Source organism: Canis lupus, chromosome 12 (assembly GCF_011100685.1).
Source record: "Canis lupus familiaris isolate Mischka breed German Shepherd chromosome 12, alternate assembly UU_Cfam_GSD_1.0, whole genome shotgun sequence".
Taxonomy (NCBI): Eukaryota; Metazoa; Chordata; class Mammalia; order Carnivora; family Canidae; genus Canis; species Canis lupus.
In genome coordinates, this window is record NC_049233.1 from 18,711,554 (window position 1) to 18,739,229 (window position 27,676).

At 35.6% G+C, this 27,676-nt stretch overlaps 1 protein-coding gene across 1 annotated transcript in view; it reads left to right on the forward strand.

Annotated features, from left to right (window-relative positions):
- Nucleotides 1-27,676, forward strand: part of TFAP2D (transcription factor AP-2 delta) — a 56,634-nt gene that overhangs the window by 16,784 nt on the left and 12,174 nt on the right. Inside the window, exons 6-7 of the mRNA XM_038554299.1 lie at nucleotides 12,856-12,997; nucleotides 18,958-19,071. Coding sequence (XP_038410227.1) covers nucleotides 12,856-12,997; nucleotides 18,958-19,071 — 256 coding nt within the window. The remainder of the gene's footprint in view (nucleotides 1-12,855; nucleotides 12,998-18,957; nucleotides 19,072-27,676) is intronic.

A 27,676-nucleotide genomic window follows, 5' to 3' on the forward strand; every position in this document is an offset into this window, starting at 1 on the left:
GGTTTATAAAAAATATTTGGGCCCCTTCCCTAACCAATTGAAACTCAATCTCTGGGGGTATGGCCCAGGCATCTATTCTTTTTTCAACACCCCCAATGATTGTAATGTATTATGAGGTTTAAGGATCATTGATCTAAATGTTTCTTGAAATCCTTTCCACTTCCTAGGATGGACTGGCTGAATTCTCATAAAATTTGTAATAAGTGTGAAAATTAAAGGCCCTAGCAAAGACCATTTTCTGTAGTGTCTGTGAATATACTGGCCAATATATCTGAAGAGCCATATATAAAAGGGTATATTCACAAGTCTTCTTACTGATTTTTATGGTAACCAAGCACTGAAGTATCCTGTGTAGGAATCATGAATCTATGCTAACAGAAGAAGTACAAGTTAAATATGTGAACTCCTAGGATGATCTTTGTGGTCTTGCCATCTACTCTTCAACATACCTTTCCTACCGTAGAAGTATCTAGCTAACTGTGTTCTATTCATTTGACGTGTGTTCATGGAGGAGTCACATCAGCCTTGGCTGATGAAACCTAAGATTTTATTCTTTCCAGACACTTTAATTGGATGCTTTTGAAATGCCCTAAATCCTCATGATGTAGAGAAATACATTTTTTATTGTTTAATTCTAGACACTCACTGTGATGGAATTGAGGAAAACATATTTATTTATTTATTTATTTTAAAATATTTTATTTATTTATTCTTAAGAGAGACACACACAAAGAGGCAGAGACATAGGTAGAGGGAGAAGCAGGCTCCATGCAGGAAGCCTGACGTAGGACTCGATCCCGGGTCTCCAGGATCACGCCTTGGGCTGAAGGTGGCGCTAAACCGCTGAGCCACCGGGGCTGCCAAGGAAAATATATTCAGAGGCAAAAGGACCTTTTGCATCCCTTAACTCTCCATGTATTATAACCCTCAAATGCATATGCACACTATCTCTCGGTCTCTCCACCCCCCCGCACACACTTAAAAGTTTTACTATGATGTGTTATATTCTCTGATTTTTATATGATTCCATATTTTTGTGTTCTTTTTAAATGCTGATTATAAACCTACTAAATTTATTTCAAAACCCATACTGAGTCATGATCCACAGTTTAAAAAACTGTAAGTTGTCTTAACACATGGAAAGAATCTAATACTTGAAGAACAAGGATATGCCATCTAAATTAAAATAGGATTCATTTTATCGCTGGGCTGACCTGAAGAGCAGTTGTGTTGTTGAGGACTCTCCTGTATATTTTTATTCCCACATTTTGGTTGGGTTGGTTATGACACCTGATGACTCTTTTCCATCCAGCAAGATGCCATTTTGTGCAGTAGGCACATAGTCTTTGGAATCCTATAGATGATGCTAGATGTATACAGAATAATGGTGACTTAATTCTGACTTATCAAAACCCCTGGAAGTTTGACATAGTTAATGCTTCTCTTCAGTACTTTTGGGATTTTGGTCCTTTTTTGCACTAATATGGGTCTGATTTAGTTCTTTCAGATTCTTTAGTGAAAGGGCAGCTGTGCTGGGTGCCCACTCAGGCTCGGTTTTTGTCTGCTGACTCTCTGAATAGCGCCCACAGAGAATAACTTTCTCTGATTGTTTGCTTGGTGGGGCAGGGCCATGCAAAATTACTCACATACTTCCTTAAATGAGAATTCAGCAAAGTGTTTTTAAAAAGTTCCCTCGAAATGTCTTAAACATTGCCTTTTGGTGACTGTACCCACTAGCTAGAAAACACTAGATAATCTTCATGGTAGGATCACCATTTGTGTTATTGTTTCTGGTGCCCATTTTGACAAATGTTTAGGTCACAGAGATGACAACTCCTAAGTCGTGTGGGTGTGGGGGACTAGTGAAAAAGTTAACTGAAAAACTGGCTAGCTGTTCAGAAATGTTTAGTGTTTGTAAAGTTTGCAACAATGAACAACGTGCCATTATCCCAATGTAAAAAAAAAAATTGAAAGAAAAATTGCTTGTATAATTTTAAGCGGTAAATTAAAACTTCCCCATATTTACCAGTTGGTGCTTGTAAGACTTTAAACTGACCATGTCTTTGGGTGAAACTTGTCTCCTGTCAAACATATATTGTAAGAGCCAGCAACATTTCAGATTAATTTTTTTCAGAAATTCTAAAACTATATTCCTAGTCATCAAAAATCATCCATCAGTTTTCTTATAAATATGTGTTCTTATGGGAAGGAATAGTATTTTTTGACCATTCTTATTGATATTTCCCATTTATCTCCTAGATGTTCTTTTTCTATTTAAAGTTTATTTATTTATTTTTAAGGATTTATTTATTTATTCATGAGAGACACAGATAGAGGCAGAGACATAGGCAGAGGGAGAAGCAGGCTCCCTCCGGGGAGCCTGATGTAGGACTCGATTCCAGGACCTTAGGATCAAGCCCTGAGCTGAAGGCAGATGCTCAACTGCTGAGCCACCCAGGCGTCCCTCCTAGATTTTCTTCAATAACCCATATGTATATTTGAATACCAGTATCTAGTAATATAGCTTTTCTTAAATGACTCTCTTTTTAAAAAGCTTTTATTTTAATCCCAGTTAGTTAACATATAGTGTAATATTAGTTTTAGGTGTAAAATATAGTGATTCAACAATTCCATACATCACCTAGTGCTCATCACAAATGCCTTCCTTCATCTCCATCATCTATTTCATCCCTCCCTCTAAACCCCTCCTTTCTGTTTGTTCTCTCAGTTTGTTCTCATAGTTAAAGAGTCTGTTTCTCAGTTTGTCTCTCTCCCTTTTTATTCCTATTGCTCATCTGTTTTGTTTCCTAAATTCCACATATGAGTGAAATGATACAGTAATTCTCTTACTCACTTTCTCTTACTGACTTATTTTCCCTAGTGTTATACTCTCTAGCTTCACCGACGTCATTGTAAATGGCAAGATTTCATTCTTTCTTTGGCTGAATATTCCATTGTGTGTGTATGTGTACATGAACAACCCATCAACCGATGAACACTTGGACTGTCCCTATAGCTTGGCTATTGTAAATAAGACTGCTATAAACATAGGGGTGCATGTATCCCTTTGAATTAGGGTAAAAACCCAGTAGTATGATCGCTGGGGCAATAGGGCAGTTCTATTTTTAACTTTTTGAGGAACCTCTATGCTGTTTTCTACAGTGGTTCCACCAGTTTGCAGTCCCACCAGCAATACACCAGTGTTCTCTCCTCCCTTCATTCTCTCCAACACCTGTTGTTTCTTTTTAGCCATTCTGACAGGTGTAAGGTGATATTTCTCTGTGGTTTTGATTTGCATTTCCCTGATGGTAAGTGATGATGAACATCTTTTCATGTGTCTGTTAGTAACCTGGATGTCTTCTTTGGAAAAATGTCTATTCAGGCCCTCTGCCCATTTTTAAATTGGATTATTTGGTTTTTGGCTGTTGAGTTGTATAAATTCTTCATATATTTGGATACTAACAGTTTATCAGATGAGTCATTTGCAAATATCTTCTCCCATTCTATAGTTTGCCTTATAGTTTTGTTGATTGTCTCTTAACCTGTGTAGAAACTTTTTATTTTGATATATCTTAAATGTCTTTTAAGACTGTTGATTGAGACTCTTATAGAGTTATTTCTCAAACATCCTGATGGTCCAATATACTGTTAGTATTCAGTCACACACCTCACCCCACCCCCATTTTGGTACAGGGTTTAAGCACAAATGAGCTAATATCTAACTGGCTTTATTCCTCATACACTAGACTTAGAAATAAATTTCATGAATGTCAGCCTTCTATGATGTCATAGTAGTTGTCAAACCCCTTCTGGGAAAGATTTGAATACAGCATTGCCATTGGTTCTGTTTTGGTAGAAATTTCCAAAAAAAAAAAAAAAAAAAAGAAGTGCATGGATACACTGGTAGGCATTCCATGCAGAGATGATATAAACTTTGTAAAAGCAAATGAACATTTGTTTTTCAAAAACTCCCCCAGTCGTTGGCATAACAGTAGTTTCATCATAATAATCCAAATTTCCATGCTTGCCTTGGGCTTTCCATCATTGCTTTTAATTGTTTTATAATAACTTTCCCCTGTATTTCTTTTTTTTTTTTTTTAAAGTTGTTTTTTTTTTATTTTTTTTTTTTTTATTTATGATAGTCACAGAGAGAGAGAGAGAGGCAGAGACATAGGCAGAGGGAGAAGCAGGCTCCATGCACCGGGAGCCTGATGTGGGATTCGATCCCAGGTCTCCAGGATCGCGCCCTGGCCCTGGGCCAAAGGCAGGCGCCAAACCGCTGCGCCACCCAGGGATCCCGTATTTCTTTTAAATGGAGTTACTCAACTAATAGTGCCATCTTAAAATTGTTCTTAAATCAATATATTAAAGTAATCATTTTAGGGATTATTTTAAGAATTTAAAGGAGAGGGCTATTTAATGCAAATTTATATTTAAATAATTCACAGCATTTCTGATACAAATATTGTACCTAGTAACTGCTGGAATGAAGAACTTGAAACTGACTTCACAAAGTTGTTTGAAAATGAAAACTTTGATAAAGCAGATATTTAGAGTGGGGATTTTTTGGGCCCATATAACAGACATATTTGAACTAGACTGAGATATGAATTTGAATTTGAATTTGAATCCACAGTCCCCAGAATGTAAAGTAGATAATATTTCCTTTTTATCCATATGCCTTCATCTAAGGGGTTTTAGATATATAATTAGTAGCTGATATAACTTCTTGTTTCCCCCTTTATCATAAATTTGATATTCTTTTTGTTTCCTCTGTTTTAATCATATTGCTGTGACTTCTCTTCTGTTTCATTCTGATTTTCTAACATCAGAGAGATGTTACTCTCTGGAAAATATTGTGGGTTAGAGTTGTTTAACCCAATACACATACCTTTCTGAGGAGATCTTGGTATAATATTCTATAGTGGAAATACTTCTATCTTTGAAAAACATTCAAAGGATTTGGCCAATATTATTGTTCTCATTCTAATACCCTTACTATTTATTTGTTATTTATGAATCAGCAGCTTCTATTAGCTGCCCTCTCTGTATTTTATTGCAGAACAATCTTTGCAGAGTCAGTGGTTATTAAAATAAACATGAGGATTCAATGATGTAATTATTCCTACTCATTGCTCCCCCCTCATGTGAGGTTTTCCAAGATGGTTAAAGTTATAGAGTGTTGCTGGAGGGAAGTTTTGTTCACTGGAGTGGGTGCTTTCCTGGGACAGTTCTGCTGAATTTGCAAAAGCTCATGTAACATTCTTGGGCAACACCAGGCATTCTGAAAGCACTGCTTACGTCCATTAACATAAATACCTTGACTTGCATTCTGTTGTGATGGGGTCAAATCTTGTGTGTGTGTGTGTGTGTGTGTGTGTGTGTGTGTGTGTGTATTTCAAAAGAGTATAGAACAGAGGAGAGTGTGAATATACACCAACAAAAGAAAGGGGACCATTTACCAATATTATATATAATCTCCATTCACTCTTCTTGAGTTTAAATCCTTTGTTGCTGTTGTTTCATTCTTTAGTTTCAAAAAATGTAAGCTTCTAGGCCTTGCCCTGAACTTCTAACTTATATGAGCTAGTTGTCCCACTTGCAAAATGTGTTATCCCTTCAGCAAGTATGTCTCTCCTGCTCCAAATAAAGTGACCTTTGAAATTGTGTCAGATTTTGAGCTGGTTACTTAACCTGACTCAGCTTCATTTTCTTAGTTTATAAGTAAAGATTGTAATATCTGTAATGGTTAGGATGATGTTAGCTATTATAACAGTTAATTCCCAAATGTTCAGTGGCTTAACATGGTAGAAGCTTATTTCTCATCATAGTCTGATGTGGGAGTTCCTCACCAGGGGTATTTTCTCACAGTTTCATTCAAGGACCCAGAGTCCTTCCATCTATAGTTATTTCCTTCACTAGGTCCTAGGAGTCCCATTCATTGAGCTCACAATAAGGAGATACATGATGACAAAAGTACACAGCTTCTTACCCACTTGGCCAGGAGTGACCCATATTACTACTGTTCACAGTCCAAGAACTAGTCATGTGGCCACATCCAATCCCAAAGGTATGGGGTATACTAGAAAATGTAATCTCTAGCTGGACACAGTCTTCTCAGCAATGATGCTGTATGGTATGTAAAGAAAGGACAGATCTTTGATGCTCCTCACTCATTGCTGCTACATCTGTCTCATACATCTTATGTAGGATTAAATATACTCACAGTCTAGAAAAACTGACTTGGCAATGAACTCTCAAGAGAAAAGGTGTAGCGAGTGAGTATAGGTATATCAAGTTTTCTTGCCTTGACTAATGTGCTTTTCAAACACTCAGTTTCTACTTTATTTACATTATTGACATTTATCAAAATTCATAGGTATTTTAATAAAATTATAGACTGTAGTTCTTCCTGTTATTGTCTATATCCTGCTGAATAGCAAAGGCAATTTTGGAATTGCCTGTGTTTTAATTTACAACAAATATTTGAGTTTAGAATTCAATCTCTCTTAAGAACGGAATCAGAGATTAATTTTACTTTTGAATTAATATGATTTTAAGTAGATAATTTATTTAAATAGTAGAAAACATAAAAGTTACAAAAGAGCATATAGTAAAATATCTGCTCTTTACTGTATTCTCTAGTTGTTCAGCTCCCTTCCTGGAGGAAAATAAATGTTCTATTAAACAAATGGGTTCTCTATTTCCTTCCGAGGACATGTGTATGTATGCATGGGATTTCTTAATTTTTAAAAGAAATTATAGTATTCTATACACACTATTCTGCTGTTAGGTTCTTTTTGCACACCTTATAATAATGTTTTTTCTCAGGGCTTACCAGTTGTCCATTCTTTTAAACACTCATGGTATTCCCTTGTTTGAATGTCTCATAATTTATTTAGCCAGTTCCCTATTGATTATTATATAGATGTTTACAATCTTCAGCCATTGCAAATTGTGAATTATACAATGAGTAACCTTACATTTACATAAATAATTCTGCAGATATGCAAGTACATTTATTCAATAAATTGCTAGGAAGGTTGCAGGATCAAAAGATATTTGAGTTTGTAATTTTAGCAGATTATTGGAAGATTGTTCTCCATAGTGGTTATATGTTTATGACCCCACCAGCAAGGGGAGCACCCTGTACTTGAGCCCAAAGAGAGTGCTATCAACTTTTTGATCTTTGCTAATTTGATGGGTTAAAAAAAAAATGCACCTCAGTTATGAAGGAGGTTGAGTTGAGTGTTCCTAGCAGAATTTAATGAACTTAGCTGTCTGTTCATTTACTTTGTCCCTATGAGGCATTTTTAAATATTTTTCTTATTGATTGGTGAATGCTCATTATATACGATAAATCTGGCTGAATGTCTCTAATCTGAATTGCAAAGCCTCCCCACCACTAGCTTTGATTTGTCTGTTTGCTGTTAGGAGTTTTTTGTTGGTTTTCTTATTTGTTTAGGTCTAGGTCATATAGGCTTTTTGATATTGGTATAACTATATGTCTCATACATCTTATATCATGGTTTTTAGTTTTAACTGTAATATTTTAAAAGTCTTTTTTTATTCCAAAGCTATAAAAGAATTCTCCCATGTTCTAATTACTTTGTGGTTCTATTTTTTGTTTAAATCGTTGATCCATCTGGACCTTGTTTTGTCGTTAAATGCATGATATAGATCCAATTTCATTTGTTTTTTTCCAGATGGCCACCCAGTTGTCCCAACACCTTTTATTGAAAATTCATCTTTTCCCTACTAGTATGAAAAGCAAGCTTCATTTTACACTACATCACTCTCCAAATACACTTTTTCAGTAGATTGACGACTTCATTTCCTTAGCAGGGCTCTTGTTTCTACTTCTACCACCCATTTCCAATTTTTGTTTTTATTTTTTAATATTTATTTATCTATCTATCTATCTATCTATCTATCTATCTATCTATCTATTTATCTATAGGCTCCATTCCCAATGTGGGGTTTGAATTCATGATCCTGAGATCAAGAGTTGCATGTTGTACCAACTAAGCAAGCCAGGCGTCTCTCCTTTTCTTTATAAAATTTATACCATATGAGCCAGATAAGGCACGACTCTATGCAAGGGTGCAGATAGACAGAGGTCTGTATCCTTTAAAATTGACTTTATAGTGACTATCATCCTTTTGTATAAGCCACAGAATTCTTGTATTTCGTGAAGGTATACGGCTAATCCCTACTCAATGCTTTCCCTTCAGCTTAGGACAGTAGTTTTTTGTTTTTTGTTTTTTGTTTTTAGATTTTATTTATTTATTCATGATGGCCACACAGAGCAAGAGAGGCAGAGACACAGGCAGAGGGAGAAGCAGGCTCCTCGCAGGGAGCCCAATGTGGGACTTAATCCTGGGACTCTAGGATCATGCCCTGAGCCAAAGGGAGCCACCCAGGTGTCCCTAGAAGCTTTCAAAATATGCACATACTTAGAGTTAATTGATATGGGGGTCACACCTGTACATTAAAAACAAAAACAAAAAAACCCAGGTTATGGGAGCAGCAAGTGTTGAAAAGTACATGTATTGTCTATTTTAAAAAATGGCTCCCTTGATGTAATGATGCACTCTATTTTTATGGATTTTCTAATATAGTTCATTCTTTCTAACAATTCTTTGTTCTAGTTTTTCACTGTTTTCTTTAGAAGTTTTCACAAGACTATTGTTATAACTAACCAATAAGATATTTGAAAGCTTGTTCCTTTGACAGATGTTTAATGAGTACCTCTTATGAATCAGTTGATATGCTAAGTGTAGGGTGTGGAATGGGAAACAAAACTATTGCTTTGAAAAACAAAGTGTTGGTGTTTAAACAAAATCATCTTTAAACTAGGAAACTACCACATTATAAGGCACTTATTTATGTCATGAGATTGTATTATATGTAGTGCTATAGAGTACATTCCTTTCAGAATAGTTTGGGAAGCCTATATTAATTTTGTCCCTCAGCTCTAGAGTTTACTATAAGTTGATATTATATGACAGTTTATTTAATGGAATATCCAGATTTAAAAACATTCCCAAATTTTCTTTTTTTTTTTTTTTTAAGATTTTGATTTTTAAGTAATCTCTACATCCAGTATTGCAGCAAGAGTCACATGCTTTATGGACTGAGCCAGTCAGGCACCCCTCAAGTTTGCTTTCTAATAGGTGCTTCTTAGAATAATCACACAGATTATTTCACATACATATAAATAAAATTGAAATCATAGATATGTGACTAGAAGTCACATATTTCACATACATATGAATAAAATTGAAATCATAGATATGTGACTAGAAGTTAACACATATGAATTGTTGCTTTTATTGAATAACATTGGGTATTGCAATACTAAGCTAAATTGTTTTTAGGGCAATATTGTTACAGTGGCAGTTGGTAATAATCACCTGGTGTTAACAATATAGAAGTATCCTTTAGTGCAAATTAGTGTACATTTTCCCTAAATACAATAAAGGAAGGAAAAATCCTTAATGACTTACAAATGGTTGAAAATTAGCTGTAGTTATTTCTATTTAAAAATATATTTAGATCTTCTTCTTGTTAAATAGTGTGGGAATCCAGAAATTCAGTAAAAACAAGCAATCCAGAAAACATTTTCCCATTAACTTTCCACTTCTAGGCTGCATCAGTGATAGACATTTAAACTTTTCCTAATATTTTCCCATAGTTGTTCACTATTTGCTTTTGAGTGTGAAAAATGAGTGCCCTGACATCAGGGAGCAAGTCCTTTTTTATGCTCTTCTCATATTCTGTAATTTTACTTCTGTTGGCTTGAGACAGTTATTCAGTATGAGTCACCCACTGCAGATGTCATTATTGAAAAAATGAATGCTTCTTAGGGGTTTCTACTTTTTTTGGAAGCAGGGTAAGCCCTGCTTCACTTATAGATTCTAAAGCCTTGCAATTAAAATACTCCTGTGCAAGCAATAACCCTTAGCCCCAAACATCCATCCTACTTCTAAAATATTCTTGAAATGACATGATATAAAATGGTCATACATGCTAAAGTTAGTGTATTGCTTCAGTTGTGTAAAAAAGAGTGGAGGGGACTGGTTTATCAAGTTGCACAGCATATTAAAATTTAAAAATGGCTTACGCCTGTCTTGCAAACAAAGAACTAGGGCATCCTACCTCATCTCACAAAGATATGAGTTGACACAGCAATATTTGCCATATGGAGATAGAAGGACAAATGTTCTCCGCCCTTCCCAGATCATTCTCCCACCAGGTCACCTGCACTTGCTTGTAGTTCACATGGGTATCTTGTCCCACCACAGACACCAAGAAATTCATTGATCGTTATCTTCATGAATCAGTCAGATCCCCTAGAATCTTGTTCACATGTTTTTTAAAACTATTTTTAAAAAAGGTTTACTTATTTGAGTTACAGGATGCGCACATGTGAACACACATGTGCATGAGGGAGGGGCAGAGGGAAAGAATCTTCAAGCAGACTCCCCACTGAGTGTGGAGCCCATCGTGGGGCTCGATCTCACAACCCATGAGACCAAGAGTCTGATACTTAACTGACTGAACCACCCAGGCACCCTTTCATGTGCTTTCTTGATCCTAAAACTTCTATTTTTCTTAAACTTGTTGACTCTAAGATACCTGCTGTACAGGATTTAACTACAGACTTGTCATTCCTTACTGAATATCATGTGTGTTGTAATTCGCAGATTCATTCATTCATTCATTCTTGGGCCCCCACACACAAAGCTTTTGTGTCATAATACACATATTTAAACTACATATCAGAGTGTCTTCACTTGCCACTTCTTTTGATGTAGCATTGCTATACATCCAGTAACAATGTTACATTGCAAGCAAGAGAAAGCAGTAAACAGAACTAAGGGAAGGAAGGATCTGGCTGTCAGTGTAAATGTAAATAGCAGCTGTTCCATTCAAACTGTTTTAAAAACTACCGCCCGGTGAGAGCTTTGCATATAATGGGCCAGAATCAGGTTTTAGCATAAAATTTAAGAGACATGCTGCCACCCTCCTGTTTGCACTGCTTCACTTGTCCCACTCCTGCATAAGCAGTGGAGGATAAATATATATAATAGTCTATGAAAATGTTATCCAAATATCCCTTTCTGTGACAATATTGCAATATGCAGATATATCAATATACACAACTCCACATGCTGTACAAAGATGACACTGTGGATGGATTATTGTGTTAGTGGCAAGATACTTGTAAGTCCTAAGATCACATGAGCTTATCCTCTATCACATGCTGTGGCCACTGTTTCCGACTTTATATCTCAAGTTTGAAATGTCTTGAATTATCTCCCTTCTGTCATTTTTCTAGCAAAAGTGATCATATAGATGGCATTACAATGTCTTAAAATCTTTGTGCCATTTTTCTGCCAAATATGCATGGATTTTCTTTCCTAATAAGTTAGGGGGATAAACTGCTGGTAATAAGCACTTTAAAAATATTTCTTCTACATTGCAGCTTTATCTAAAACTGTGGCCCTTCAATAACTATCAATACCCAAACTAATATAGAGACCCTCTCCATGTAGTTATGTCAAGTTCCTATTTAGAAGGGATGACAAACAATCTGTTTCCTACCACGTGAATATGAAAGTCTTAACTAAAAACCTGCCACTGCTTTGAAACGGGGGTGAGGGAGGTGGAAATCATGATTGGTAATTCACAAAACATTATCTAATTCCCCATGATGACCACCTTCTTCCCCTTTGAACTTTTGGAAAACATTTTATCTGTAACACTCATTTGATACTTATAGTACAATAGCTTTTGTTATATATAATATCAACATAATGTCAGTAAACATGAACTGATGGTAGTGTTCATATAGGAGGCAATATAAATTATAAAATGCTACTGAGGTGTTTTTCCTATCATTATGGGTATGATCATCATTGTCCTGGAAACACAGAGGGCCCTTTTATATCCTTCATCACTCCTACATAGCACAGCACCTTGAACAAAGGAGGTGCTCAGTATATGTGCAGTGAAAGCTTGCTTTTTTTTTTTTTTTAAGTTTTGATACTCAGGTGAAATTTGGGTTGAGCTTTAAAATCACTGTTGTTTTCGAGTTTGAAATACATTGCCAAATCTTACTTTGCCGATAGGCCATTTTTACCTTTTTTCTTACAAATTTACTCAGGTTTAAGATTTTTGTGAAAGACCAAAAGTTATTTATGATATTATTATCCTTAAAAAGCATTCTGTTTTTAATAATGTACATAAGAAGCATTGTGCAGTGTGCTGAAAGGTACTGAAGCCTGCCAGAAAGCCAGACAATGCTGGTACTATAATCACACAATATAGTGTCCTTGGCAATATAATGGTACAAAACTGATAAAATATCATTTATCTCCCCTTTCCAAGGTGTTCCAGGTTCTTTGAAAAGTTACTTGGACCCTTTGTCAGTATTTTGATAGATCTCATGGGAAAGATATCTGAATATTTCAGATGCACTAACATTGAACAACAACAGAATGGCAAGCTCGTGGAGCTTTCTCCCTAAGACATTAATGTGTAGGATTGAGAAGCCAAACTGGTATAATGGTCAGAGACTCTAGGGAAGTCAAAACTCCTAGAACCTTCCTGTTTTCCCCATCAGCCTTTCACAAACCTCCGCTTGCTAAGTAGCTTCCCTGTTTCTGTTTGTCCTCTTCCTACACCATACCCCTACCCCAAAAGTCCTTTCCCTGGGATTATTTAGAATAAATAGGAAAAATAATCCATCTGACCACAAGGAGGAATGAGGCTGGAGGAAAACATAAAGTGTTACTCTTACTGAGTTTAGACATTTGTGAAAAACTGACTTTTATTGTCTGCCAACAGGGGAAGCTTTACACTTGGCTCGGGATTTTGGCTACACTTGTGAAACAGAGTTTCCAGCCAAAGCTGTAGGAGAACATCTTGCCAGACAACATATGGAACAGAAAGAACAGACAGCAAGAAAAAAGATGATCCTAGCGACCAAGTAAGCAGAATGGGAAGTCTCTATATGCCTTCTCTCAGTTTTTCCTTTTTTTTTTTTTGAGTGAGGGAAACAGTCTAGAAGGTACCAGTTCTATAAAGCAGGGGTTCTCACACTTCAGCAGTTAGATGTATTACACATGGACATCCCACCACCCCCAGCCTTGCACCCATAGCAAGATTTACAAACTGCCTTTGTTTAGTGATGGGTCCATCTTTGACACTGATAATGGTTTTTGGAAAACTCTCCAGAATATGCAGGAATTCTTAAGAGAACAGTATGTTTAGGAAATGTAGATTCCAGGCAAATGTGTCATTAGCTGCTATATGATTTGGTCTAAACCACTCAGTGCACCTTAATACATGAAGGGTGAAGATCTCAAATGAATACACTATGAATATTTGGAGAATATGACAAAGAGGACCCAGATGTGTGAAGGCATAACATGGAGATCTCTGTGCCCAAGGATTGCCATCAGTGCCCCCATTTTTTCTGATGTACAATTAAACAAATGATCCCTATCCTGCTCCACCTGCAGTGGTGATACTGTTGAAAAGAAAAGGTATCATATATGAGAAAGCTTCTGAAAAGTGTAAACAGTCCAAAGTGCAACAAAAATGTGAATTAAAATAATGACAGAGATGACATAGTAATGGGGAAGCTTGGGTAAGTTGAGTTCATGTTTCCTCAAACTTGGAAGTTCTTTGATAGGGAATGGAAGAACTACTATTTATTGTGTGAAAACCCAACAAAACAGTAAATATGGCTGTAAGTCATGGTCAAAGTTTTAGAGAAAAATCTTTCAGGCTGTAACTAATTCATACTCTCTTCTCTTTATTAAAAAAAGCTATGCTACATAATGGACTATTAATAATCTTACCTAATTTCCTGAACTGTATGTTCAGATTTTAGAACTCATAGTCCCAGGTGGGTTAACTTATCATTTCTAAATTAGTTTCTTATTTGGAGAAAACTTTTAGACAGAATAACAGAATAAAGTAGATAGTGTTAAAGTCATTGTTTCTTAGAAACTGATAGAAAATGACTTCACATGTTGGCTAAAATTTAAATGGGCTCAATGCATTAAAAAATGCAGTATTTCTTCCTACCAACTTTTAATGTCACATAGGTTTTTTTTTGTTTGCTTGATTTTACAAGTTTAAGAGTTTAAATGGAATACCTGCCACCCAAGAGGCTTGCCCAAGGTATTAAATCCTTTATTTGGGATCTGTGCTACTTGTGGCTGGCACTGTTTGGGTTTAGGACATATTTGTGTATTTCTCTTCTGAGAGTGAGAGTAACTTAGATGATTCATCTTGCCCAAAAGAGAAGGAAAACAAAAGGTGGTGGCAAAAAGAGACAAAGAGTAAAACAAGGAAATAAAGGGAGAAGGAACAGAAGACAAAGAAAAATGAAGACAGCTAGAGAAAAAAATTAGAAGGCAGGTATAAAATGTGGACTTAAGATTTTGAGATAGGTCTTATTCTGTGCAAGTTCCTGCAAACGTGCTAGCAGAAAGAGCTGAAACTGGATGTTTTGTGTGGCTTATCTCCTGGGGGAATCTTAACTTCTGTTTTGCTTCAACTCATGCCCTCTTCCAAGGGAAGACCCAGAGAGGTTTTCATTAGTAATATTTCAGTTTCTCCAGGAAGAACCGAAAGTACAGATAGCCAGTCTGAATCCTTAATATAATCTTGGAAGAAGTAAAAAGACATATTATACAGATCCAGAGAAAGATACAATGCTAGAAGTTAGGTAGTATCCTCCAGCTGTTCCCAAAACATAGTTTCCTTCTAGCTGGCAGGAGTATATAGATTTTGCCAATATGTGTACCCACATGACACCTGAATGACACTGTTATCCCCAGATACAAATTATCCGAGAGAAAACACCTTTATATTTTCTATCTCAAAATTAGTTGTTCGTAGTTTCATTGTGCATATTCTAAAACTTTCACTCCCTAACCCAGAGAAATCCTTCTTCTTATCATCCTTTCCTGAGAAGGGTTCCATAGCTGCTTACCTCTACCCCACAGCAATGCCACCACTAACATTCGAACCTTCGGAACACAAATACCCATTTTCTTGAGAGTTCCCATAACTCTGTTTAAATGTCTGTGCATTCAAACTGATGTGGAAATTTTGTTTTCATAGAAGTCCAATGTTAGCAGAACTTGAGGGGATTAAGAGAAGTACTTCCATATTTGTCAAAGTTATGCTGAGATGTCTATTTTAGAGTAGTGGATTCAACTCAGGAGTAGTATTTTCCTTCTACCTAGGATCCAAATAATGTCTATTTTTAGATGATATTTGGGACTTCGGTTTCATAAAATATTACAAGAACATGTACTTTTCTTTGATCCCTCTGCCCATAGCTGGACATTTGCAAACTATTAAATAATCAAGAATTGAGTTCACTGATTCCAATTACCTTATTTTGTAGAAGGGTAAAGAGGTCAAAGCATCTAGAAATTAGAAGACAGCCTGTATAATTTTTTTTATCTTTTTGGTTGCTTATATCCATCCCATCTTCTTATTAAACAATGTGAGACAAGAATGAAAGACTATGTAGTCATAGTAAGTATATACAAGACAAGTAGTCATCAATATAACTGGGGATGTGTAGGAATAGCATGCCTTTCCCGCAACATATGAACGGATCTAACATGTGTTCTGAACAGTTTCTAATTTTCTAATAGCAAAGCATCAGATATTTTTAATTAAAATGCTCAACGTTGAAATTAGCTTACATGGATACTCATTACATTTCTAGTTAGTTCACCTTTGTTCACAAGACTGTGACAATTGCATCAAAAATACATATGAAATTCATAACCTTTGGATGAGAGATCCAATAACTGACTTCCATTGTTGGATTGATTTACATGTTTCTTTTTTACCTCTATGAATAACAGATTCAATTGTATTTAGTTATGTTGCCAATTATATAATTAAACGAAAGGCCCATTGACTAAGGGCCTAGCCTCCTAATTCTTCCTACTTTCTTGTGTTTTGTTGATTAACCAAATATCTTGGTGTAATTAAACAATTACATGGGAGGGACAGAAACTGAATTAGACCATTTTTGAATTCTGAAAATGTACTAGACAAAACATTTGATTCATGGAAAACACATTTAAACTTCTTCATTGAATTTAGAACTAAATATGCTTAATATTTGATCTGTATTAGGGTAAAGCAGAGTTGTTAACAAGTTTTAATTGTTCATCATAACAATAATTGTCAAAAGGAGAAACACAAAACCTGAAATTCAGACATCAGCTTAAAAATTATGTCCTTAAGGACAATGACGTAAGTGATAAAGTTAGAATTTATGATTCACTGAAGATCATCTTGTGTTACATAATTCATAATGTGACATTTTGTTTTGAGAAATGAGTATTTCTTATTGTGGCTTTATAAATAAAATTTTAAATAAGGATGAAACTAGTCATAAAAATAATAACTCCGTAACTGTCATAATGAGATGATGATCATAATCGCCTAAGGGGAGTCTACAAAATTGTCATCTGTTTTTAAGTCGAGAAGCTGTCCTAAGTCAGTGAGTTAAGAGCAGCAGAATCAAATAGCAGAGGTTAAGAATTCTGGAACTTTTCCTGGTACAGCTTCCTGTGTGGTGTAGCTAAATTGCTTAGCATGAGTTAAATATTTCCACACTTTGCCTTTTCCTCATTTCTTCATCAGCTTTAAGTTTATTATAACCTGCTGTAACTGCTGTTTATGCAGTAAGGAAGTTTATTTACCAGCTTATAAATTAATTTATTCAATTATCCAAATCACTCCTCTGTCATACTATGAGAAGTAAGCAATGTTTGAACCTTTATTTGAATTTTTAAATATATTTTAATCTGATATATTAAAAGATTCATCTTTAAATAGCTCCGATATTTTTTCTGTAATAATAGATTATATTGATGGTCTACCACATAGTAATTTATGTCACCAGTCTAAAAAATGATTAGCATGAGTCTGGATTTAAAATTTATTTAGAAATTTCCCAAGAAAGTAAAGATAACAGTATATCTAACTCTATTAAAAACATAAAGAATAACAGATAATGATGTCCTACCAAATGACATCATTAGATGCCACCAACTGGCATCAAATAATTAGTTCAAATTTCTATTCATCTATTGAAACATAGTCAATACACCTGAAAGTCAGTCAACTAAGCCTAACTCAGAACAGAAAAAGTGACAAATTAAGATCAAATTTTCTCAATGAAAATATACACATGTAATTGTTTAAAAGCATGCATTTAGATGCTATATCTCAGAGACTCAACTAAAACATTAGCTAGAATATATAGAGAATCCTGTTTGATTTAGAGCAGGTAAGGGCTATCTCTTGCGGAGGTTTTTTTTTGGGGGGGGGTTAGTTTTTTCTCTCCTAATGACCCACTTTTACTCCCAATTGTGTTCACAATGAAAAAGACAAATTCTATGAAATCACACAATATGAAAGTAACACTGGCGATAAACCTGAGGATTATTGCTAAAAAAAAAAAAAATCACAAATGATCTTCAGAAGAAATTTTAGGCACCTAATAGTAAAACTCCACTGACTTTAACTCAGTGATAAATTATTTGTGCTTCAAGATATTTTGTCACTTTTTGGTAATTATTTGTTTGTTTGTTTTTTTATTTTTTTTATTTTTTATTTTTGATAATTATTTGTTAATCACACAAATGCTTTGGAGAGTACTTAGTGGCTGGGTTCATGAAGTGACATTCACTTGGAATAATTTGACTCTTTTGTACTTGTCTTTGGCTACATTGATAATTACAGGCGGGGCTAATGATTAGATTTTTATGACTACTATCTATTGTAAATCCAGGCCAAAAAAAACCTAATCACTATCACATTATCCCTTGAATATGGAGCAACCTCATGGTAGATGATGTATTCTTTTGAGCAATTCCTTACCTGTCTTTTACTTCATTCTTTAATTACTGTATTAATCTAGTGTTTCATTGTTGTTTTCAAACAAAAATTATTTTCTTCATAGGCTTTGCTTCTTTAGAATTATATCATTTAGACTATATATCACAAAGGCTTTACTGCTTTTCAAACTATACAGTAATGTGGTAATTAAAACTGACCAGAAATCACAATTATTTAATATAAGAAAACCAGCAGAAAAATACTCCTTAGAGTACCTTCTGCAAGTAACCATATTATATGGGACATAACAATCACATTTTGTGAGGCTAAGGGGCTGAACTGTGATAAATGATTGTGTACTTTTTAAAAAAGCTTTTATTTATTTATCATGAGAAACACAGAGAGAGAGAGAGAGAGAGGCAGAGACACAGGCAGAGGGAGAAGCAGGCCCCATGCAGGGAGCCTGATTGGGACTCAATTCCGGGACTCCAGGATCATGCCCTGGGCTGAAGGCGGTGCTGATTATGTACTTTAAATATTAAAATTCAGTTCACAAGAGTCTAAATTATAATGAAATGCTGATAAGCAGGATTTTCCAAAGTCTACTTGAGTCATGGCTCTGAAAGAAGTCTGTAACTTGATTTAAACTTTTTATAAATGTGATATCCCCTCCAAAAATCATATTTTAATTTTTTAAAAAGCAATGATTAAGTGTGATCCTTTCATATAGATCTTTTCTTATGCTGAGGTTAATTTATGAATATTCACCTTAAAAATGATCATTGGTTTTGTCAGTGCTCATGGGATGTTAATCACTTCAAAAGTATTACAGCCATCCTATAGTGCTTGCGAGCAAAGATGCCATTGTGAACTTCATCTGTATTTTGTAGATGGAACTTTGGAGGTTGCCTTATGAAAGTTTATCTAGTCCTCTTATTTTATTTATCTACCCATCTATTCCTCTTTTAAATGACAAAACAAACCTTTGGTAAATATCATGGGATGAAATTAAAGCCCTGTGTTAAGAGTTCAACTTCAATGATGAATCTTTCATTTTAGACAAATTTGTAAAGAATTCCAAGACCTGTTGAGCCAAGATAGATCACCACTGGGATCTTCCAGACCCACTCCAATTCTAGACCTTGACATCCAGAGACACTTAACACATTTCAGGTAAGACTGGTTTTCCAATTCCCTCAGACTCTCTTTTAAATTCTTAAACCATCTTTATCAACCCAGACATTTTTGTATTCCTATTGCAGTTACGTTTAGCGATATCGCTTCTATATTCAGATAGTGACTGACTAAATCTTTTGAAACTGCAAACACCTAAGATCAAATTATAAAAATAATGCAGGGAGCATTTTAGATCAGAAAATTTGGTATCTTTGTGCAATTTTCAGGAAATTGTGACTTTGATAGTGAACACTATTATTTCAAGTAATGGCACTTTTGAATCAGGATTCTGAAATCATTTAAATACTTCTTTATCTTGGTGAGGCACATTGTTGAATGAACCGATGACATGACACAAATTAATGGGATATTACACACTGATTTTACAGGGGATATGTTAATAATTTCTGCCCAACTGGAAACTGAAAATGGTTCTTAAATTAGACCACACAAGTATATTTTAAAGCTCCTAGAATGTGTTAGTGAAAGCATACTTAAAATTTTATTTTCTGAGAAGCTTTGAAAAGTAATAGAATTTTTTTCTAGTTAATTTATGCCCTAGATGTAACATTGAAAGGAACAAGATAATTACTCAAGTAATTTCCAGTTTTAAAGCTCTAAAATTCTAATGCCTTATATGATATTTCTCATCAGTGTAAAAAATATTTTATCCTCTTTTAATTATCATCATTTAGTTTAAAAAGCAGTGTTAAGCAGGGGTCCCTGAGTGGCTCAGGTCTTGATCTCATCAGGGTTTTGAGTTCAAGCCCTGCATTGCGGTCCACACTGGCTATAGAGCCTACTTAAATTTAAACAAAGCAAACAAACATAAACAATGCTAAACAAAGACTATTGCACATTACATTTTTTAATGTTTTTAGTACCTCTCACTGATTACAATGCTGTTGAGGAGGATACTCCATTATATAAAATAATGGATATTTAAATGAGTTGGAATTTTATCTGCAACATCAGAGACTTTTAAATAGAGTATTTTATTTTGCATATGCCACAAGGCTCTTCAAGATGTAATAGATCCATCTTAGAAGACTAAACTTGAGGTTTAACTTCTAAAAATGTACCAGATGTACCAAAAATATATCTCACAGAACTTTTCTCCTCCCACTCAATTGGGTTAGTGAAAGTGAATGGAATAAAACTGGTAGAAATTACAATGCCCAGAAGTTAAGAGGAAAAGGCTTTGGAGCCAGTAAAACCATCTTCAAATCCAGACCCTCATACATGTGAGCTGAGTTGTCTTGGGGTAACATGCATTCTTTCCAACCTTTGATTTCCCTAGCTTTAAAAGGAATAAGAACTCTTCCATTATATGGTGGTAGTGAGCTAAAATGAGATAATGAGTATAAGTGTGCCAGGCTGGCTCAGTCAGTAGAGCATATGACCCCCCCCCTTTTTTTTTAAATTTATTCATGAGAAATAGAAAGAGAGAGAGGCAGAGACACAGACAGAGGGAGAAGCAGGCTCCCTGCAGGAAGCCTGATGCAGGACTCAATCCCAGGACTCCAGGATCATGCCCCTAGCCGAAGGCAGACACTCAACCACTGAGCCACCCAGGCGTCCCAAGAGCATGTGACTCTTGATCTTGGGGTCTTGAGTTCAAGCCCCACATTGGGCATAGAGATTACATTAAATAAGGGCAGCCAGGGTGGCTCAGTGGTTTAGCGCCTGCCTTCGGCCCACGGTGTGATCCTGGAGACCTGGGATCGAGTCCCACATCAAGCTCCCTGCAATGGAGCCTGCTTCTCCCTCTGCCTGTGTCTCTGCCTCTCTTTCTCTGTTCTTCTCATGAATAAATAAATAAAATCTTTAAAAAAAAGAGAGATTACATTAAGTAAGTAAATAAATGAAAAATAAAATGAGATAATGAATATAAAGTAAGGCTTCAGTGAATGATTGTTAACCCCACCACCAATTCATGTTTAGAAGGTATGGTTTGCTCCACTGTCATATCTGTACAAATATTTTTTGTATTTTTGTATACACACTAAAAATATAATTTTTATAGATGTCTTAATTCAGGACTTAATAATTTGTATATAAATTCAAATCTTGATTTAAGGAAGTTTGTTAAGTTACAAATATACTCTAAGGAAGAATTTACCGTAAAACATAGAGAATTCAGGTTTTATATCATAGCTACCAGGTTATTTCCATTTACAGGTGCCACAGCCTTCATCAGTGAGCTTTCCCTTTTTTCAGGATCAAAACAAAATACAGCATCAATGTGTAAACTGAATATTAGTGACAGTATGAAATAAATAGGCAAACTGTTTGTTTGCTCAGCATAGGCACAATCTGTTAATTTGTTGATGCTTTAGTTAGTTGCCAAATTAATGCCACAGAACTCCTCAGAGAAAACTTTCACTTCTAAACTTGAGCTGAATGTTTCCTTCCTGGGCTTTATTTGCTCTTATTTACCTCCCCACCATGCAGAATATGGTAGGTAATAAGCTAGTTTGGTATTGCCCAGAGAAGAGCTAAATATATTGAAAATTACTCCCCCCATCCTCAATGAAAAAAAGTGATCATATTTTAGGTGTAAAACTCTCAAGATTATGTATGGCTGCAGGTCCTCAATCACAACAATTTGAAATACACAACTATACCTTAAAACAATTTAACACTACATGGTATATCTATGTTTAAAAGTATCACCTATATGATTTTGGTATCATTATTTATATAGTAATATATGTGCATAAATGTAATATATTATTGTTATAAATGTTATGTATTAAGTACTTTGACATCAGAAAGTTATGATTTCCTATTTGTTATGCCTTTTTAATATTTTCCAGATTTTTTACTTTGCTTTAACTATATTCCAGATTACTTATTTTGATGAGTTGTTCTAATTTCATAATAGAAGATAGTAGGATATTAGAAATCACTTAACTTAGGGCAGCCCAGGTGGCTCAGTGGTTTAGCGCCGCCTTCAGTCCAGGGCGTGATCCTGGAGACCCAGGATCGAGTCCCACATTGGGCTCCCTGAATGGAGCCTGCTTCTCTCTCTGCCTCTGTGCTTCTGTGTGTGTGTGTGTGTGTGTGTGTGTGTGTGTGTCTCATGAATAAATAAATAAAAATGTTTTAAAAAAAAGAAATCACTTAAATTCACTTTATAGCAAACTTCCTATTGTGATCTCCTATTATTGTGATAAAAAGCACTTAAATGTAAAATTTACCATCTTAACCATTTTTTTTCTTAACCATTTTAAATGTACAGTTTAGCAGCATTAAGTAAATCTCCCAGACATTTTCATTTTGCAAATCTGAAACTCTATAATCTTTAAACAACTCCCCTTTTTCCCCTTCTCCCCCTCCCCCTAACCCATGGCAGCTACTATTCTACTTTCTGTCTTTATGATTTTGACTACTCGAGATGCCTCAAAGAAGTGGAATCATACAGCATGTCTTTTTTGTGACTAGCTTGTTTCACTTAGTATAATGTTCTCAAAGTTCATCTGTATTGTAGCATATGTCATAATTTCCTTCCTTTTAAAAACTGAATAATATTTCATTGTATATATATGCCACATTTGCTTATCTATTCATTCATTAATGGATATTTGGGTTACCTCTACCTCTTGGCTGTTGTGAATAGTACTGCTATGAAAATGGGTATGCAAATATCTCTTTGAGATCTTGCTTTCAATTCTCTTGGATATATACCCAGAAGTAGAATTACTATATTATAGAGTGATTCTTTTTAATTTTTTGAGAAATTGTCATAGACTTATAACATATGAAAGAGATTTTTATAATAGAGGATTAAGCAGAGTAGAGGTAATTTCCTGGGGTAACTAGGAAATGCTTTCATCTTTCTATCTTACAGTACTTGGCACATGGTATATAACCAATAAATATGTTAATTGTTTTTCATAGCGGCTGCACCATTTACATTCCCACCAACAACAGTACACAGGGTTTTAATTCCCTCACATCTATGCTAACACTTTTTACTGCTTCTGTTTTTGTCTTTGATAGCAGCTATTCTAATGGGTATGAGGTGATATCTCATTGTGGTTTTGATTTGTATTTCCCTAGTGATGAATGATGTGAAGCATATTTGCATAAACCTGTTGACTGCTTCTATGTAATTTTTGGAGAAAGTCTATTCAAGTCCTTTACCCATTTTTAATCTGGTTATTTACTTTTTTGTGGTTGAGTTTTATTTTTATTTTGTTCAACTTGCCTTTTTTTTAACTTTTTGTTGTTGTTGTTCAGAAATTTTGATGTTGTTCAACTTGCCTTTTTTTTTTTTTTTAACTTTTGTTCCTATGCTTTTGGTGTCATATGCACGAAATCCTTGCCAAATCCAAAGCCATGAAGCTTTCCTCCTGTTTTCTTCTAAGAGTTTATAGTTGTAGGTTTTATGTTTAGGTCCTTGATGCATTTTGTATTGATTTTTTGTACAGAAGATAAGGTAGTGTCCAACTTCATTTTTCTGCATGTCTTAAACTATATCCTTTTAAACAAAAGATACATGGTTGACATTTCCAATTAAAACCCAAATTGAAGTCTCCTGATGTAGACCGAGTTTAAATGTATGTCTTTTTTTTTCTTTTACTGTGTATTTATTAAAAGAAGCCTCAATAGAATAGTTTAATAGGACAGTAAAGGTCAGCTTCCTGCCTGACCTTGAAAAAGACTTTATACTTTTTAAGTGTTGCCCTTAAACCTGGTTTCACAGCAAAATCTCTCTTGGAGCTTTTTTAAAAATCTCCAGGACAGGAGTACACTGTAAAAGATTTAATTTAATAGGTCAAGTCTAGCATTGGACTTGGGCATCTGTGTTATTTGCAGAACTCTTAAGTTGATCCTGATAGTTAGACAGCCTTAAGAACCACAGCCATAGTATGTTCCTAGACTATTAGCTTTTTTTTTAACTTTGGAAGAAAAACAATTCTAATTCATTTTTAAGGTGACACTGAGAATTATATAAAGTTCTGTCTTGTATACTAATGTGTTAAAAGGATTCTACATTTATTATTCAGCTAATAATCTGGGTAAAAACATGTCAGCATGGAATGTGCCTCTTTCATAATTTCCTGACAGCAGTACCTTTAATTTTGATAGAAGCATAAGCTCAAGAGAAAAATGAGTTAGAAAGGAAGCATAACACATTTGACTTTGAAAACAGTACATTGGCAGAGTCTGATTTTCTACTGTTTTTGCTGAGTTCTGGCTGGGAGAGAGGTAAGGAGACAATGTGATTGAATAGACATAGAGAATGCTCTAATTAGTAACATCAACTTTTGCTATTATTTTACTTGGTCACAATATCCCTCCCAATGCAGACTACTTGAATTACACCTTACTGGGTGTGTGATTTGGTACTTTGAGGACTATGGGTTACTTTCAGCCCATTGAATATGCCCAGGTAAAGCTAGGGAATGATATGACCTCATAAAGCACAGATAATTACTTTCAGTTTTCTGTGGTAGTTGACATAGCAGTGTGCTCCGGGAAACTATAGCAGTGACCCTTCTCACAATCCATAACCTGGAAAGCTGCTTGTATCCATCAAAATGACAGGAGTCAGGTTTATTCATTATTTATAATTTACTGGGATCCCTGAGTGGCGCAGCGGTTTGGCGCCTGCCTTTGGCCCGGGGCGCGATCCTGGAGACCCGGGATCGAATCCCACGTCGGGCTCCCGGTGCATGGAGCCTGCTTCTCCCTCTGCCTGTGTCTCTGCCATTCTCTCTCTCTCTCTCTGTGACTATCATAAACAAAAAAAAAAAAACAAAAAAAATTTATAATTTACTGAGTACCATCAAAAGTGTAGAGGACACAGCAGACACTACAACACCTACTGGAAGGGGTACAGAATTGATTGAAATCTGCAGAAGACCCGCAGATACAATTCCCAGGAACAATGGTGGCAATTAGACCAAGGTGGCATGGGGCCTCGCAGACAGGATAGCCTCAGCTCACACAGAAACCCAGGTGCCTAATTTTCTGCAATATTAGGAATTCCCCTCTTTGCAATCTCAGGAAATCTTAGCAACTTTTCCCTTCTTGTTCTCTTACATTCCCATAATCACCTTGAATCTGAAATAAAGCAAAAGTATGTCTGACAACATAAATAAGAGAAGGGAGTTAGACTATCTTTAATGCTCAGGGGCAGGAAAACACCCTATCAGAAAAATGAGGAAGTTTTCTTTCTCAGCCTCCACCTTAGGATCCTGAAATGTTCTTGTTTTTTTGTTGTTTTTTCTTTTTCTTTTTTTTTATTTATGATAGTCACACACAGAGAGAGAGAGGCAGAGACATAGGCAGAGGGAGAAGCAGGCTCCATACACTGGGAGCCCGACGTGGGATTCGATCCCGGGTCTCCAGGATCGCGCCCTGGGCCAAAGGCAGGCACCAAACCGCTGCGCCACCCAGGGATCCCAGTTCTTGTTTCTTGCATTTTAATGTGGTAATGTCAGTGGTGCAAAGATTGGGAATAAAAAATTGTCCCATACTTTAGGAACTTGCAATGTGGAGGAAAATTATTTACAAAAACTTAAGAAAGGGGATCCCTGGGTGGCTCAGTGGTTTGGCGCCTGCCTTTGGCCCAGGGCGCGATCCTGGAGTCCTGGGATCGAGTCCCGCGTCGGGCTCCTGGCACGGAGCCTGCTTCTCCCTCTGCCTCTCTCTTTCTCTCTCTCTCTCTGTCTATCGTGAATAAATAAATAAAATCTTTAAAAAAAAAACTTAAGAAAATATGAGAGTTTGTAATAAAGGATTAAGCACAATGCAGGTAATTACCTAGGATAATTAGGAAAGGCGTTTATCTATTTATCCATAGTACCTAGCACATAGTATGTACCCAATAAATATATTAATGAATGGATTATGTTAATATCTCTGTGAGGTCTGGGATGTATTCTCCACTGGGTTTTTCCCAAGGCCATGATGTTTTAATTGAACCATGGGCTAGGGAAGTGAAATGATTGATATACTTAATTCTGTTTCAGTCAAAAAGTGAATTGACATCAACCTTTTTAGAAATAGACCCTCTTACTCCCCCCATAATTCCTGGAAATAAGAAATGTATAGGCACTTCTCAGATATCTGTACATTTGCTGGTGATTACATCTTCTTCATTGATTCTCAATGTTGGAAAGCCCCTTACATTTCCTACTTTCCTTCAACATTTGGATCTTCTTTTCCAGCATCCTTGTCAGGTTGTCACCCATTCCAGGCTTAAAATTCTTCAGTAATAGACTGCTCTTTTATTGCCTAGACATCTCTTCTATCTCCAACAACGCTATTTGAAATGCCTTCCTTCCACTGAGGCAACATCTATCTCCCTAATGTCCCACTCTTTGGGGGCCTTCCACAGTCAGTTTAATTCTGTTTCCCTCCCAATTTCTAAAGACAGTTCTGGTGTCTGAGTTTTCTCTTGCTGGGCGAGTCATCCCCCTTTTCTTTAGTGTTCCACATATGACATGAATTCCAGTCAACTCAACTACTACCTTCGGAGTGCTGTATGCTCAGCAACACACTCAGGAGCGCATGTGTGTCTCTACTTGAATGTGACATGTTTGGTTTTCTCCAAGGAGCCTAACGTGTGTGTAGGTTTTGTTTTTTGTTTTTATTTTTCTCATTTTGGGGGAATGGGAAAGTGGTAGGGAAGGTAATCATCAGTGGATAATTTTATTAATCCTGTGAAAGCATTCTTGAGTGTCAGAAGAGAAAGGAAGAAATGTCAATTAAATCTCTAATCTCAAAAGAAAACATCATGAAATAAATTATACAACAAGGCTTAGCATTTAAGAAATAAGATTATAAGCTTCCTTCAGGATGTTATGCCAATTCAAGAGGACTTCTAGGACCATTTTGTTTAAGAATATTCAAAATAATGGGCCTGAATTGTGAAGGAAAAAAATCCGATATTTCCCACTTCAGCTCCTTTATTAGGGTTGAAATTAAACTTTAAAATTTAAACTTCAAAAACTGAGTGCCATTCCCAGGTGCATAGAAAAACATACCTGTAAATGGTCAGGTTTTATTCACTAGTTAAATACAGAGTTTCTATTTACATAAGAGTAAAAATAGTCTCCCTTGAAGCAAAATTTTCACTAGTAAAAATTAGACTAAACATAAAACAGGCAACAGTTTTCACTCCCTTAGCAGATAAGTGGAACCATGATGAATTTCCTTTATGAATCTACATTAAATTTAGTTACGTTCATTTAACATTAAGCAAGATATTGGAGAATTAAATCAGTTGCCAATATTTATAGTACTTCACAAGTTGCATGGCACAAAACCAAATGCTGCAGGAGGTACATATATGAAAGCATTCCTTGAAGGTCACTTGGTGATATTTTAATGGATTTTTAGGTGCAGCACATAGGAGACTAGTAACTCAAACAACAGAAACCAGAGGCAACTGTTTCTAACAGGTTGCATAGCTGGCACCATAAAAACAACATGTGTGAATATGTGGGGCATACATAGTTGGTAAAGAAATTTGGTAATTTTTTAAAAATATTTTATTTATTTATTCATAAGACACAGAGAGAGAGAAAGGCAGAGACACAGGCAGAGGGAGAAGCAGGCTCCGTTCAGGGAGCCTGACGTGGGA